This window comes from Vicia villosa, linkage group LG1 (assembly GCF_029867415.1).
Source record: "Vicia villosa cultivar HV-30 ecotype Madison, WI linkage group LG1, Vvil1.0, whole genome shotgun sequence".
NCBI classification, from domain to species: Eukaryota; Viridiplantae; Streptophyta; class Magnoliopsida; order Fabales; family Fabaceae; genus Vicia; species Vicia villosa.
The window spans coordinates 133969267-133984925 of record NC_081180.1 but is presented as its reverse complement, the minus strand read 5'-3'; the positions used below and the strand labels follow the sequence as shown (position 1 = coordinate 133984925).

At 37.8% G+C, this 15659-nt stretch overlaps 1 protein-coding gene across 1 annotated transcript; it reads left to right on the top strand.

Annotated features, from left to right (window-relative positions):
- Nucleotides 1-9815: 9815 nt before the first annotated feature.
- Nucleotides 9816-15073, top strand: LOC131644249 (plant UBX domain-containing protein 10-like). Its single transcript, XM_058914696.1, has 4 exons — nucleotides 9816-10825; nucleotides 13829-13999; nucleotides 14158-14361; nucleotides 14620-15073. Exons 1-4 carry the CDS (start codon nucleotides 10034-10036, stop codon nucleotides 14848-14850), a joined length of 1398 nt encoding a protein of 465 aa, XP_058770679.1. The 5' UTR covers nucleotides 9816-10033; the 3' UTR covers nucleotides 14851-15073.
- The last annotated feature ends 586 nt before the right edge of the window (nucleotides 15074-15659 follow it).

The window sequence follows — 15659 nt, the reverse complement described above, 5'->3', positions numbered from 1 at the left end:
CATTGTGTTCCTAGAGTGATCAGGTTGTGATCAGAATACTCTAGAAGACTTAGAGGTTATCTAAGTGGAAAACCATTGTAATCTTGTGTGATTAGTGGATTAAATCCTCAGGTGAGGTAAATCACTCCAAGGGGGTGGACTGGAGTAGTTTTGTTAACAACGAACCAGGATAAAAATCATTGTGTAAATTGTTTTTATCTTAAGAGTTTTAAAACTACACTTATTCAACCCCCCCCCCCCCTTCTAAGTGTTTTTCTATCCTTCAATTGGCATCAGAGCGCCGGTTCTAATGTGCAAGCACTTAACCGTGTTTAGAAAAGATTCAGGAAGAGAAAAATGCTTAAGTCAAGATGGCTGGTGAAGATCCAACACCTACATCTACATCTGGCTCTACTGAGCAATACAATGGAAATGGTAACAATGGTTACACTAGACCACCAGTATTCGATGGTGAAAACTTTGAATATTGGAAAGATAGACTTGAAAGTTACTTTCTTGGTCTAGATGGTGACTTATGGGATCTTCTGGTGGATGGTTACAAACATCTAGTGAAAGCTAGAGGAGTAAAGCTAACAAGACAAGAAATGAGTGATGATCAAAAGAAAGAATTCAAAAATCATCACAAGTGTAGGACTATTCTGCTGAATGCTATTTCTCATGCTGAATATGAGAAGATATCAAACAGAGAAATTGCCTATGATATATATGAATCATTGAAAATGACTCATGAAGGAAATGCCCAAGTCAAGGAGACCAAAGCTCTTGCCTTGATCCAGAAATATGAAGCCTTCAAGATGGAGGATGATGAAAACATTGAGAAAATGTTCTCAAGATTTCAAATGCTAACTGCTGGATTAAGAGTTCTTGACAAGGGATACACAAAGGCTGATCATGTCAAGAAGATCATCAGAAGCTTGCCAAGAAGATGGGGTCCTATGGTGACTGCTTTCAAAATTGCCAAGAATCTGAATGAAGTCTCTCTTGAAGAATTGATCAGTGCTCTGAGGAGTCATGAAATAGAGCTGGATGCTAATGAACCTCAGAAGAAAGGTAAGTCTATTGCATTAAAATCTAATTATAAAAAATGCACTAACGCTTTTCAGGCTGAAGAACAAGATTCTGAAGAATCAGAATCAGAAGAAGAAGATGAACTGTCCATGATCTCCAAAAGGGTAAACCAACTCTGGAAAAGCAAGCATAGGAAGTTCAAGAACTTCAGAAGTTCTAAGAAGCTTGAAAAGGGAGAATCTTTTGGAGGCAGAAGATCTGACAAGAAGAAGGTCACATGCTATGAATGCAATGAGCCTGGTCACTACAAGAATGAGTGTCCAAAACTTCAGAAGGAGAATCCCAAGAAGAAGTTTCAAAAGAAGAAAGGTCTTATGGCAACATGGGACGATTCAGATTCAGAATCAGAATCAGACTCTGAAGGCGAGCAGGCAAACATAGCACTGATGGCCACAGTTGATGATGGATCAGAATCTACATCAGAATCAGATTCTGAAGAGGTATTTTCTGAACTATCTAGAGAAGAGTTAGTTTCCAGTTTAACAGAACTTCTAGAACTCAAGGCTCATCTTAGTATCAAATACAAAAAGCTGAAAAAGCTATTTGATTCTGAAACTAAGAAGCTGGAAGTGGAAATTTCTGAACTGAAGGAAAAAGTTTTAAAATTATCCAAAGATATTGGATCTCCTTCTGACTCAGAAAAATCCATTCCTAGTCTTAATCATATTCTAAAAGAATATGACTCGAGCTTCAGAAAGTTTTTATCTAGAAGTATTGGCAGAAGTCATCTTGCTTCTATGATATATGGTGTTTCTGGAAACAAAAGGATTGGCGTTGGCTATGAGGGTGATACCTCACACAAATTTGAACCTGTAGATGATATGAAAATCACATACAAGCCATTGTATGATCAGTTCAAATATGGCCACTCACATGATATTAGGCTCACTTCATATGCCAAAAGCTTTCATGCTACACACACTAAGAAGCATGTGACACAACCTAGAAAATATCATGCTGCTAAACCTAAAGAATATCATGTTGTACCTCCTGTTGTTTATTATGCTAAGCCCAAGTTCAATCAGAACTTGAGGAAAACTAACAAGAAAGGACCCAAGAAGTTGTGGGTACCTAAGGAGAAGATAATTTCTGTTGCAGATATCATTGGCAGCAAAGAAGACAAAGCACAACATGTCATGGTACCTGGACTCTGGGTGCTCGCGACACATGACGGGAAGAAGGTCTATGTTCCAAGACCTGGTGCTTAAGTCTGGTGGAGAAGTCAAGTTTGGAGGAGATCAGAAGGGCAAGATAATTGGCTCTGGAACCATAAGTATTGGTAACTCTCCTTCCATATCTAATGTACTTCTTGTAGAAGGATTAGCGCATAACTTATTGTCCATAAGTCAATTAAGTGACAATGGTTATGACATAATCTTCAATCAAAAGTCTTGCAAGGCTGTAAGTCAGAAGGATGGCTCAATTCTATTTACAGGCAAGAGAAAGAACAACATTTATAAGATTGATCTTTCTGATCTTGAGAAGCAGAAGGTGACTTGCCTTATGTCTGTTTCTGAAGAGCAATGGGTCTGGCACAGAAGATTAGGACATGCTAGTTTGAGAAAGATTTCTCAGATTAACAAACTAAATCTGGTCAGAGGACTCCCAAATCTGAAATACAAATCAGATGCTCTTTGCGAAGCATGTCAGAAGGGCAAGTTCTCCAAACCTGCATTCAAATCTAAGAATGTTGTCTCTTCCTCTAGGCCGCTGGAACTTCTGCACATTGATCTGTTTGGACCAGTCAAAACAACATCCGTCAGAGGGAAGAAATATGGATTAGTCATCGTAGATGATTATAGCCGCTGGACATGGGTAAAGTTCTTAAAACACAAGGATGAGTCTCATTCAGTGTTCTTTGAATTCTGCACTCAGATTCAATCTGAGAAGGAGTGTAAAATCATAAAGGTCAGAAGTGATCATGGTGGTGAATTTGAGAACAGATTCTTTGAGGAGTTCTTCAAAGAAAATGGTATTGCCCATGATTTCTCTTGCCCTAGAAATCCACAACAAAATGGAGTTGTAGAGCGAAAGAATAGGACTATACAAGAAATGGCCAGAACCATGATCAATGAAACCAATATGGCTAAGCACTTCTGGGCAGAAGCAATAAATACTGCATGTTATATTCAGAATAGAATCTCTATAAGACCTATTCTAAATAAGACTCCTTATGAATTGTGGAAGAACAGAAAGTCCAACATTTCTTATTTTCATCCTTTTGGATGTGTTTGTTTCATTCTGAATACTAAAGATCATCTTGGTAAGTTTGATTCTAAGGCACAAAAATGTTTCCTTCTTGGATATTCTAAACGCTCTAAAGGCTACAGAGTATACAATACTGAAACATTGGTTGTAGAAGAATCAATCAATATCAGATTTGATGATAAGCTTGGTCTTGAAAAGCCAAAACAGTTTGAGAATTTTGCAGATATATATATTGATATATCAGAAGCTGAAGAACCAAGAAGCAAAGTATCAGAAGCTGAAGATCTTAGAAGCAAAGGATCAGAAGATCAAGTTGCTGCGTCTTTAGAGAATCTCAGAATTTCTGAAGAGCCAACGGTCAGAAGATCTTCAAGACTAACTTCTGCTCACTCAGAAGATGTCATTCTTGGAAAGAAAGATGATCCTATCAGAACTAGATCTTTTCTAAAGAATGGCAGTCAGAACAATTGATCAGAATCAGAAGATGAGAAGTTCTATCTTTCATCAGAAGCAAATTCTGTAACAGCTGTCATCAAGTGCTTTCTGATGGTGAACACATGTTCACACGATAGGTAAAAGCGTGGGTGAAACTGATGGGACACCGCCCTTGGTAACTGTGTAAATCATTTCAAATATCACGTTCTCTCACCTAACGCCACTCATCATTTAATGCATTTGATTTCAATTGATTCTGTAACTGTTCATTCTCATAATTTCATTGCATTATTTTTCAAATCCGCCCCTATATATACATTTCAAATCATAACGTTTATCTTTTTCGCTCTCATTCTCTCTCTTCTTACATGCATTTCTGCAACTTGTTTGCCCTTTTCTCAAACCCTAAACGCAAACCCAGAAAAGTATCCAGTAATCTCAGGTCTGCTTTAATGGCTGCTTCATCATCTCTCAACGTTGGTTCCTCTGTTCCTCTACATTTTCAAGAAGAAGAACAACAAATTGTTCCAGTTATCTCTTGCTCCATTCCCAGAAATGAGTTAGAAGTAATCTGTGAGTTAACGGTGGACTTTGATAGTCTTGAAAAACACGAGTTCCATCTAAAAGAGGATATGTTGTTTTAAGGATGGACTTCTCTATTCTCTGAGTTCTGTTGACCTGTATACCCAGAACTAGTAAAAGAATTTTGGGTGCATGCTGTAGTAGCCCCTAAATCAATCTTGTCGTTTGTTCATGGAAGGTTTGTTGTTGTTACTGAGAACATCCTAAGAATGATGTTTGATCTAAGAAATCTTGAAGGTGTATATGAAACGGATCAAAGAGCAGATTGGGATGCCGTTCTGGCTAAACTTTATACAGATGTGAAGAAAACGAAGCGTGTCAAAGACATGAAGGATCTCTACAGAATCTGGACCAAGATTCTCTTAGGGTGTTTCTATCACAAAAATCAACCCATTCCGCAGATTTTGTCAACAAAGAGCAGCAATATATTCTGTACTGCATTGCCACTCAGAAGAAGGTTGATATTATCTACATAATTTTCAATCATATGTGGAATGCTGTAAGGGATTCCAGAAATGCTTTCAGAATAAAGAAGGGTAATATTATTCCTTTTGGAAGAATAATTACAAATCTTCTGATTCATACCAAGATTGTTGAAGACTTGGAAGCTCAAGGAGCTATCAAGGATCCTGTTACTGATACAGGAAGCTGCTTGAATGCTCACACCTTGAGAAAGATGAATCTCATTCAAGCTATTAGAGTCAATCCTCAACCTCTCCCAGGAGCAAGAAGCAGAAGAAATCCGGTTCTTGCTGAGTTTGAATCTTTCTTCAGAAGTGAGCTGCCAGAAGTTAGGACTAAATATCTTAACTCTCTCAAGGAAGATAAAGCCAAAGATGCTCCAGCTAAAGGTGGTCGCAAGAAAACTTCCACTTCCAGGCCTGTAGTTTCAGAAGATGTTTCAGAAGCTGCACCAGAAGTTGTAGAAAATAAAGAGAGAAGGACAAAGCGCAAGTTTGATCGTTCTTCTGTTAACCAGGAGAAGGAAGTCCAAGAAGAAGCTGCTGCAGTAGTTGAGGAGAATGCTGCTGAAAGAGAAGTTATTGCTAAAGAATGTCAGGATGTTTTAGTTGAAAATAAAAATACTAAACAAGAAGGTGCCGAGAAGAAGAAGAAGAAGAGAAAGTTGAAAAATAATAAGAATGTAGAAGATGGAGAGAAAGTAGAAAAGAAGAAGAAGAGGAAAAGAAAATTAATAATAATAGATTCGGATGAAGAAGAAGAGATTCCAGAAGCTGTGAATCCGCAAGAAGAAGAAAATCAAGAAGGAGTAACTCAAGAAGTTGAAGATCAAGAAGCGGTGGATAGAGAGAAAGAAGGACTGGAAAATGCCAGAAGAAGAGAAATTTCTCTTGGGAAGGCGAAGGTTGTGGAAGAGAAGAAGAACAACAAGCAGAAAAGACTTGAGGCTGAATTCGAATCTATTCAGAATATGTCCAAAGGTATACATCTTTCTGAACCTGTCTCTGTATCTGTTTTACATTCAGAATCTGTACCAACAGAAGTTCCGGTTAACCCTCAACCAAAAACTTTACCAGAAACAGCCCCATCAGAATCACCTCAACTCACCCATGTTCTCACACCTCCTTCTTCTCCCCAAACCAATGTTCTTACCCCACCTTCTTCACCTTTCAGAAATGTTCTCATTCCCTCCTCTCCACCCAAAACCAATGTTGCTTCTAACCATCCTCTTGAAACTCTCATTCTTGATATCCAACCCCTTCAAATCCGTTTTCCTCCTCACTCAAATATCTCCATTTCTCAACCACCTTCTCATGCTAACTATGAACCCATTCTATCCCCCACTCAAAATAATCCCTCCATCTCTGACCTCCCTGATTCTGCATCACATGAGCAATTGCTTCGTGATTGCAATTACACACCCAAGCCTCGTCCTGAACCTGAGTTAGTGGTATTAGATTCTGAGAATGAAGCAGAGTCTTCTCTTTGTCTCAATAGAGAACCTCAACCCTACTTCTTTCTGAGACCAGATTCTGCCATCACCAAACTCAAATCCCGCCGGGAATTATCTATTGGTGTTCGTTTTGAATTGTTAAACATTAGGATGCAGGAAGGGTTAGATGTCTTGAAAGCAGCATATCAATCTAGGATGGATGATGTGGCTTTCAGAAATCTCTGGAGGATTTTCAGAAGAAATATGGACTCTATGTTTCTGGAGCTTCAGAAGAAGTGTGTAGCAATAGCCCCAGGTCCTCGCAAGATTCTCAGACCTTATGAAGACTTCTGGCATAGTCGTCTTGGAGGCAGGCATTGTTTTGAAGAAAAAGCTTTTGTTGATGAACTAGCAGAAGCTTCAGAAGCTGAACAAGAAGCACACTCTCGGGAAATTGTTGTGTGGAAGCCTAAGTTTCCTGTTCTGACTGAAGATTTCCAATGGCTATTCCATTGGCTTAGGGAAAATTCTTCTGAGCAGGCTCCTACCATGGCTGTTCCTGAGGCTGTCTACCATCCAGTCGTTGATGCTCCCATTCCTCCAAAGAATCTAGCTGAGATTCTTCAAGCTCTGGAGAATGGAGATTCTGATCTTCCTACCCCAGAATATAATGAAGATGCTTCTATGGAAGAAGTAGATGTTGAGAATCATCCTACTGAGGAAGTTCCTGCTCAGGACCATATAGATGATGTTCTCACTCTGGATGCTACTGCTGGTAATGCTATCCCTCTGAATGATAGCAATGCATCTTCTTCTGCTGAACCCTCCGTTCTAGTGAACGCTATCAAGGCTATTCAACAAAATCAAGATGTTATTGCTTCTCGCCTGGACAAGCATGATGTAGCACATGAAGAGTTCAGAAACTTCATGAAGGAACAGAAGGAAAGCAATGCTAGGATTCATGACCTTCTGGCCAAGATAGTTTCCAAACTAGGCTAGTCGTAGTCTTTTGTGTCTTAGTTGTCTCTTTGTTCTTGCATCTGTTTCTTTGCATCCTCTTTTGTATCTTCTGATTAATTCTGATGAATGAAAATCTTTTATCTTCTCTCATACTGTTTGTTTTTCATCTGAATCTTTTATGCTTTTTGATGTTATGACAAAAAGGGGGAGAAAATGTGATAAATAATCTGATTTATATTATCAGTTGCTGGGAGTAAGTCTCCACATTTCTAACAGAATTTGCAAGTTCTATGTCTTTGAGTGTTTTGCAGGATTGAAGACATTCTAAAAAGCTCAACATGAGAAGCAAAGACATGGGGAAAAGCAATTCTATATAGAAACAAGCTCATGGAAATTGAAGCAAGCTGAGTGCTGTGAAGCTTCAAGATCAGGATCAAGAAGGAAGAATGTTCTGATATTCTTATGATAGAATATGCTCTAACACATTCTTACTCCCTATATGTTCTGATACATTTTTTTCTATGTGCTCTGATACATATTTTATGTTCTGACTCATTCATGCTCTGACTTTTGTCGTTTAGTTTGTTCTGAAACATTTCAGGATGTAGAGATGGTCTGATGATGCTCTGGTACATTCAACAATGTTCTGATACAATCTAGCATGCAATGATTCAAGAAATTCAAAGCTCTGAAGCTGTCCTATGGAAGCAAGAAGCAGAAGCTCTGAATGTTCTGAAGTTCTAAGCATATGTGATCGTCTCAACTGAAATGGAAATACTCAGGGAAGTCCTTTATTTATAGATTTCTTCCAGTATTTATTTCAGGGGGAGATTATTTATCTCAGGGGGAGATTGTTAATCTCAGGGGGAGACATATTCACACACTATGTTTATATGCTTATGCTATAACTGTGTAATTGTCTTTAGCCGTCCGATATTCTGATTGCAAATTCATATCATTTATATATGTTTTTGTCATCATCAAAAAGGGGGAGATTGTTAGAACAAGATTTGTTCTGATCAATATTCTTAGTTTTGATGATAACAATGTATATGAATTTTGTATGAGATAATGTGGTACTCTAATTCTATGCAATTTCCATTTCAGGAAATATATAAAGAGTATGCACAAAATCAGCGCAAGAAGCACTGACTCAGAAGGTTCAAGTATGCAACATCAGAACATGCTCTCACAAGACATCAGAAGATGGTCAAGCAGAATCAGAACATGGTCTATTGAAGCATCAGAAGAACTTGAGATCAGAAGTAGAAGCACTGAAGTTCTCATGGTATCACGCTAGAAACACTTCAAGGTCAGAAGACAAGAAGATGCTCTGCACCAAGCTGTTTGACTCTGATGATATTCAAACGTTGTTTACACAAACATCAGATCAGAAGCAAGTACAAGATGGCAGACTACGCTGACTGACAAAAGGAATGTTAGAAGCTATTAAAGGCAACGTCAGTTAAAGCAGGAAAAGCAAGGCTCGAGGTAGTTGACAAAAGAGTGAAACATTAAATACAATGCTGTACGGATCACGCAACGCATTAAATGCTCCCAACGATCATCTTCTCAAACGCCTATAAATAGAAGTTCTGATGAGAAGCTGAATACAACACTTTGCGCAAACATACAGAAACGCTGTCAAATTCAAAAGCTCTCAAACTTCATCTTCAACCTCACTTCATTACTGTTGTAATATCTTAGTGAGATTAAGTTTAAACTTAAGAGAAAAATCACAGTTGTGATAATAGCTTATTAAGAAGCATTGTAACTCTTATAAGAATTTGTTTACATTCATTTGTAAGAACTAGAGGAGATCAAGTTGTGATCGGATTCTCTAGAAAGTCTTAGAGGGTATCTAAGCATTGTGTTCCTAGAGTGATCAGGTTGTGATCAGAATACTCTAGAAGACTTAGAGGTTATCTAAGTGGAAAACCATTGTAATCTTGTGTGATTAGTGGATTAAATCCTCAGGTGAGGTAAATCACTCCAAGGGGGTGGACTGGAGTAGTTTTGTTAACGAACCAGGATAAAAATCATTGTGCAAATTGTTTTTATCTGAAGAGTTTTAAAACTACACTTATTCAAACCCCCTCCCCCCATTCTAAGTGTTTTTCTATCCTTCAATTTGTTCATGAATATGTGAAACCCTTTCTTGTTTTCACTACATCCAATTGACAATGCAAAGATCCTTGCTCATTTGTAGTGAACTCGAACTATACAACTTGTTGGTTCAAGACAACGATCTAACATTCATGTTATTACATATTTGATTAATGTCATAAATATTTGACAAAGTTTAAATTAATTCTCGATTGTCTAACAAAACTATTATTTTTTAGTCTAGATCTGACAAACTATTCACCCCTAGTGCTCCTTTGAATGAATTTCATTGCCTATTAAAAAAAAAAACATAAATAAATCCTCTGAGCATAATAAGAGCATAATAATTCTTTAAGTCGAAATCATAATGTACGACACAATTTTTGTTCAAATATTCTTTTTATAAACCATATATCACTACCTCTCGAATTAAGGAAATATACTTTTTAAAAGATTTAACATCAATTATATGTTTAAAATTTAATTTAATAAACAATCTCGTGTTAAAACAAAAATTAAAAATCTTAATATTGGACCACTTGAAAAGGTGGAATTACAATAAAGCCTCACATACACACACCGAAGTGACGAGAACAGAACGATAAAGAAACACGAAGTTGTGGCTGTGGTGAACAACGACGAATTCAGAATCGAATCGATTTTTATTAATTGATCCAAACGCGCTTTTTTCTTCTACTTCCACTTTAGATTCACAAAAAAGCGCTTCCGACTTTGTTCTTAATTCTCTATTGTCGGTGTTAAGGGTTTTCTTCACTTTCAATGGCAGATGTAGCCGATAAATTGGCGTATTTCCAAGCGATCACCGGTTTGGAAGACGTCGACCTCTGTACGGAGATCCTCGCCGCTCACGGTTGGGACCTTGAACTCGCCATCTCTTCTTTCACCACCACTACTTCTCACGCAACCACCGCCAACGGCGGCGGTGATGATGATAATAACAATCTACAATCGTCTTCTCAATCGGAACCGCCGCTTCCTCCGCCACCTCCCGGATTGGCTTGGAAGATAATCAAATTGCCTGTATCTGTGATTTCCGGTAGTCTAGGGTTGATTTCTGGTGCAGTTGGGTTGGGATTATGGGCGGCTGGTGGTGTTCTTTCGTATTCGTTGGGCTTCATGGGCTTGGGATCGGGATCGGGTTTGGGCTCGGGGACATCGTCTTCGTCGGCGCAGGCTCCGTTGGTTTCTGTATCGGCGGCGACTACTGAAGCGATGGATTTTGTTGCGGCTTTTGAGAGGGATTATGGAATGGGGAGACCTAATTTTGTGAGTGAGGGTTTCATGGACGCGCTTCAGAGGTCGAGGAATTCGTTTAAGTTGCTGTTTGTTTACTTGCATTCTCCGGATCATCCTGATACGCCTTTGTTTTGTCGGAGGACGCTTTGTTCGGATGGGTTTGTTGAGTTTGTGAATCAGAATTTTGTATGCTGGGGTGGGAGTATTCGGGCTAGTGAAGGATTTAAGATGAGTAATAGTTTGAAGGCTTCGAGGTTTCCTTTTTGTGCTCTTGTTATGGCTGCAACTAATCAGAGGATTGCACTACTTCAACAGGTACTAGTTTTACATCATATTGATATGGTACCTTGTTTTTTAAGCTTCTTTTGTTGTTGGTTCAACGGATCTCTTATTGTTTGGTAAATTCATTGGTTAAAATGGATGCAAATGGCTTAATGGGATTCTATGTGTTTATGCTTAAGTTATGCTTCTAGTTTAAGTGGCTAAAATGACCATGTATTTGGTGTGGTATTGAAACCAGACCAAATTGCGGTTTGGGTTGAGTAGTTCAGTCAATTTTGGTTTGAATTTTAGAACACCCGAGGATACGATTAGTATCACTTATTCACTTAGCAAATGATAAGGATTGGGGGTGATAGAGATTGTAAAGGAAAAGAAGATAGAAAAGGGTGAAAGCCCCTATTCTCAAACACAAATTTAGCCTGCTAGAGCCGGTGATAGTATGACACCCTTGTACGTGAGCATAGAAGATGGGGAAAGGGAAATAATGTCTTGAAATGCCAAGTTTTAAGTAGCAAGTTCTTTTGCAATATATGTTTTCCCTAGATATAACAAAAGAAATGAGTCTGATGGGTTTAATTCTTATGAATTTCTCTTTGATATAGGAGACACCTAGGCCAATTTATTAATATTTGTAATGATAGTTAGGATTCAAGTTTCTTTCAACAAAATATCAATAAGATTGACTTGATGCCATTACTAGTTTTTGGATAAGTTTCCGTTTCATCCATGTGCTTTGGTCTGTATTATCCGTGCCCCTGTGTGATTTAAAGATTGCTTATTTCTCCCTTAAGAGTTTTAATATGTTAACTTTTAAGTTACCTTTCCTTTATTCAGAATGCTGCTGCAGCCTCCTCCACTTTTGTAATTTGATCTGTATGAACATATCATTCTCCCATTCCAGCCTCCTAGTCCTCTCTTCTTGTGGGTATCTGCCATCATATCTGCAATTCCCCAGCTTTCTTTTGTCTCTATTTGGGAGTTTGAATTTGATGATTGATTGTCCCACGTTATGCACTGCATTTCATTCAACATGCCATCCACCATTTGTGTTCCTCCTGTGACTCCTTAATATGTACACCTATAACTCTCTTTGCCATTTCTTCCTACCTGCTTTCACTCTTTTTTGTACTATTCATGTCTCACCAACCGGGTCTCTAATACAGAGTTCTCTATTCATTAGAGACAGAGAATGGAGAAAGCTCTTCCCCAGCAGGGAATTCTACCTCCCTGCATCAAGATCCTGGGTCTGAGAGGAATGACTCTCCCAAACTTTCAATCAGTATCTTCTGTTCCTCCTTCTCTCCACTTTTGTAATTTGATCGATATGGAAATATCATTCTCCCATTCCAGCCTCTTCGTCCCCTCTTCTTGTGGGCATTTGCCATCATCCTCGCAATTCCGCATCTTTCTTTTGTCTGTTTGGAAGTTTGAATTCAATGATTGATTGTCCCATTTTATGCACTGCAGTTCATTCAACATGCTGTCCACCATTTGTGCTTCTCCCTTGTTCACACAAATTCTTGTATTCCCTTACTTCAACTATCATCAAGCATTTGGGTTCACACCCACACAAGTGGGAATCTATCTACTCCATAGGGATGTCTTAATAAACTAATTTTGTTGGTGGTCTTGTAGAACATATTTAACAAATCTGAATATTGAATAATATAGTATTAACATGACGATTTTGCGCATGTTTAAGATGAATTATATTCATATGTTTTCAACCTATAGTTGATATATACTTATAGTTCAATAATGTATTACTATATGTTAAATTAAAGTTGTCAAGTATTAGAGAAATTTTGATTCAACTGATGCATTAATAAATTCAACTGATGCATTAATAAATTCAACTTTCATCAAGTAGTTATGAAGCTGTTTACTAAGACTCTTGAAGTAAGGGGATCCCCCAATATGTTGTGTTTATGTATGTTGGTGTGTTGATCCTTGTCAGCACGATTGATCAAGATTGTTTGTTGGTTGTTGGCTGCTGAACATATGCACCTGTGTATTTCCCTCAGCTCAGATATGCCACAAGCTTGTTGATACGGTTCAATGCTAATAGCTGAGTGGTTCACGCAGTCCTCTTTTGCAAAAGTTGTGTTTATTTGATGTTATAAGATATGCCACAAGCTTGTTGATACAGTTCAATGCTAATAGCTGAGTGGTTCACGCAGTCCAATTCAAACAGTGATAGTTTTAGCCTTTTAGGCTCTTAGCACTTGTGAGAAAATTATAATCCGAATCTGTTAAAAATATGTGAAGGAAAAAGCCATAAGGACTAGGGAGGTTTGATGTATTAGTATTAGAAAAATAAAAATAAAAATAGTGAGGTTAACTACTTATTATAAAGTTCAATGCATTGAGTGTCACTCTACAGTTTAAATGTTTCTTGCCCACTTTCTTGTCGAAGAAATGAATAATGACAGGCAAATGATCACAAGGAAAGAAACATCAGGAATTCCTTGAATTCCATTTTTTATCTAGAACCAGAACTTGCTTTTCAGGGCTAGAGCATAAGATCAAATTAATCACCATGAGAAACATTCTCTTAGCAAGTATCTTATCCATTATCATGTAATAAGAACTGGTGTTTCCTAACTATGACATACAGATTTACCTGAATTATGGATTAAGTTCTTGCCATTAGTTCATTAAAGTAAACCGTGTTTGATTCAAGTAAACAATCTCATGCAGTAGGATAAAGCTTCATCATTTTTGTTGTGTTTTTCACATTGCTCAGCTTGGTCCTTTATTTATCACTTCAACATATTTTCTTCCTTATCACTTGTTATGAAAATGCTGAGGATAGTGAGGAAGATTTCAGTTGATGGTGCCAAATGGTTATGCAACAAAAGACTTCATGGCAACTGTGTCTAGGTTCAATATCAATAGTGCTTTATTCGATCGAGATTTAAAGCTGTACTATTTTCATGTTTTATCAATATTAAATCATATTATTCATTGTCTTATTAAATTGGACGTGCCAAGTATTAAGTATTGTAGTTTATCAATCTATTTTACTCCATTCAGGTTGAAGGTCCAAAATCCCCTGAGGAGATGTTAGTGACACTTCAGAGAGTGCTTGAAGAAAGCTCCCCAGTTCTTGTTGCAGCAAGGCTTGATGCAGAAGAAAGACGAAATAATGCACGCTTAAGGGAAGAGCAAGATGCTGCATACAGGGCTGCACTAGAAGCTGATCAAGTATGTCTTTTGTAGTGTATGGTTATTGCTTATGTCAGTTATCTTGGTCTCTACCCCGTGATTTGTGTTTTTCCTTGTTCCCAATTTCTTCCCTTGGCATTTATTTGGAAAGTCTTGGCACTGTTGTTGTACTGGATTAATGCTGAGTTTATGTCCAGGCTAGGGAACGTCAGAGAAGGGAAGAAGAAGAACGTCTTGCAAGGGAAGCTGCTGAAGCTGAGAGAAAGCTAAAGGAAGAAGAGGAGGCTCGTGAAAGAGCAGCACAAGAAGCCGCAGAGAAACAAGCAGCATTAGCGAAATTACGCGAAGAGAAAGCTCAGTCTCTTGGTGAAGAACCTGAAAAAGGACCGAATGTTACACAGGTAAAGTATATGAAGATTTGGCCAATATTTAACTTTTTTCCTGTAGTGCTTTTACCCTGTATTTGGCTTGTTTCATTAGTTCATATATTTGTTCTGTTTATATAGTTTACCTTGTATGCTAGATCTTACCTTCAATTCATATACGGTTTCTCTTTTTATTTTCACTCCTTGATTAGTTTCTCATTTTTTTGTTTCATTATGTTTCAAAATTGAATGACATCTCAGTTTTGGGTTTTCTCTTCCATTCAAAAATATCAGGTATTGGTACGGTTTCCAAATGGTGTACGCAAGGAAAGGAGGTTCAACAGCACAGTGACGATTCAATCATTGTATGACTATGTGGATTCATTGGGTTGTTTAGAAGTCGAGAATTACAGCCTAGTCTCTAATTTTCCCCGGGTTGTTTATGGACAAGAAAAGTTGGCACTGTCATTAAAAGAAGCAGGATTGCATCCTCAGGCCAGCCTTTTTGTGGAACTCAGTTCATGAGGATAGGACTTGCCAAATAATCTTTTGAATACGTGAAAATGTGACCTGCAGATAGGGGACTCTGGTTTTTCACTTGTCTGTTTTAAAAAAATTTACTTGATGAACTTTATAATGTTAGATATTATAGATAATAGATTACTGTGGTTACTGTAGTTTTTTGTTTCTCTTGTATTCCATTGAATCAAGCATATATAGCTTTACATGGAGATGGTTTAGTATAATATACACTTTGTTTCCGTTTAAAAATATATTGCAGACATTTCAGAACAGGGTTTTGGCTATTAGGGACCATGTCCACATGGGCATGGAATAATTTGTTTACCTTTCCATTGTTGTATTTGTAATTTAACCCCTCACCCTGCTCTTTTCTAGTGGGTGACTATTGCGTAGATTTGGTTGGTTATAGTAACTGCAACTCCTTGAAGGGTGGAAGTGCTAGAATGGTTCGGGCAATTGCTTATGGAGCAGAGTCAGTTCAATATTTCTCTCTTAGATATAACAGCTCTACACTCTACAATTGTTCTAGACGATTCAAGTGAGCAATAAAGCTATTGACTCCTCAAAAACATCAATGACTTTGGAAGACATCCCTGTTACAAAAAACTTTGTGAATTGTATCCCTCTTGAAATTTTCCACAAATCAAGCAATTGTTGAATCAATGGAATGTGAAAAGCATTTTACTGAAGCAATTTGTTAAATTTGCAACAAACTTCAAAAAACTAATATATGGGGGTTATCAAGGCATCAAGTTTACAAAGGACAGACAAGTGAACCATTTTAAGTTTCACTTGCAAAAAGCCAATGTGAA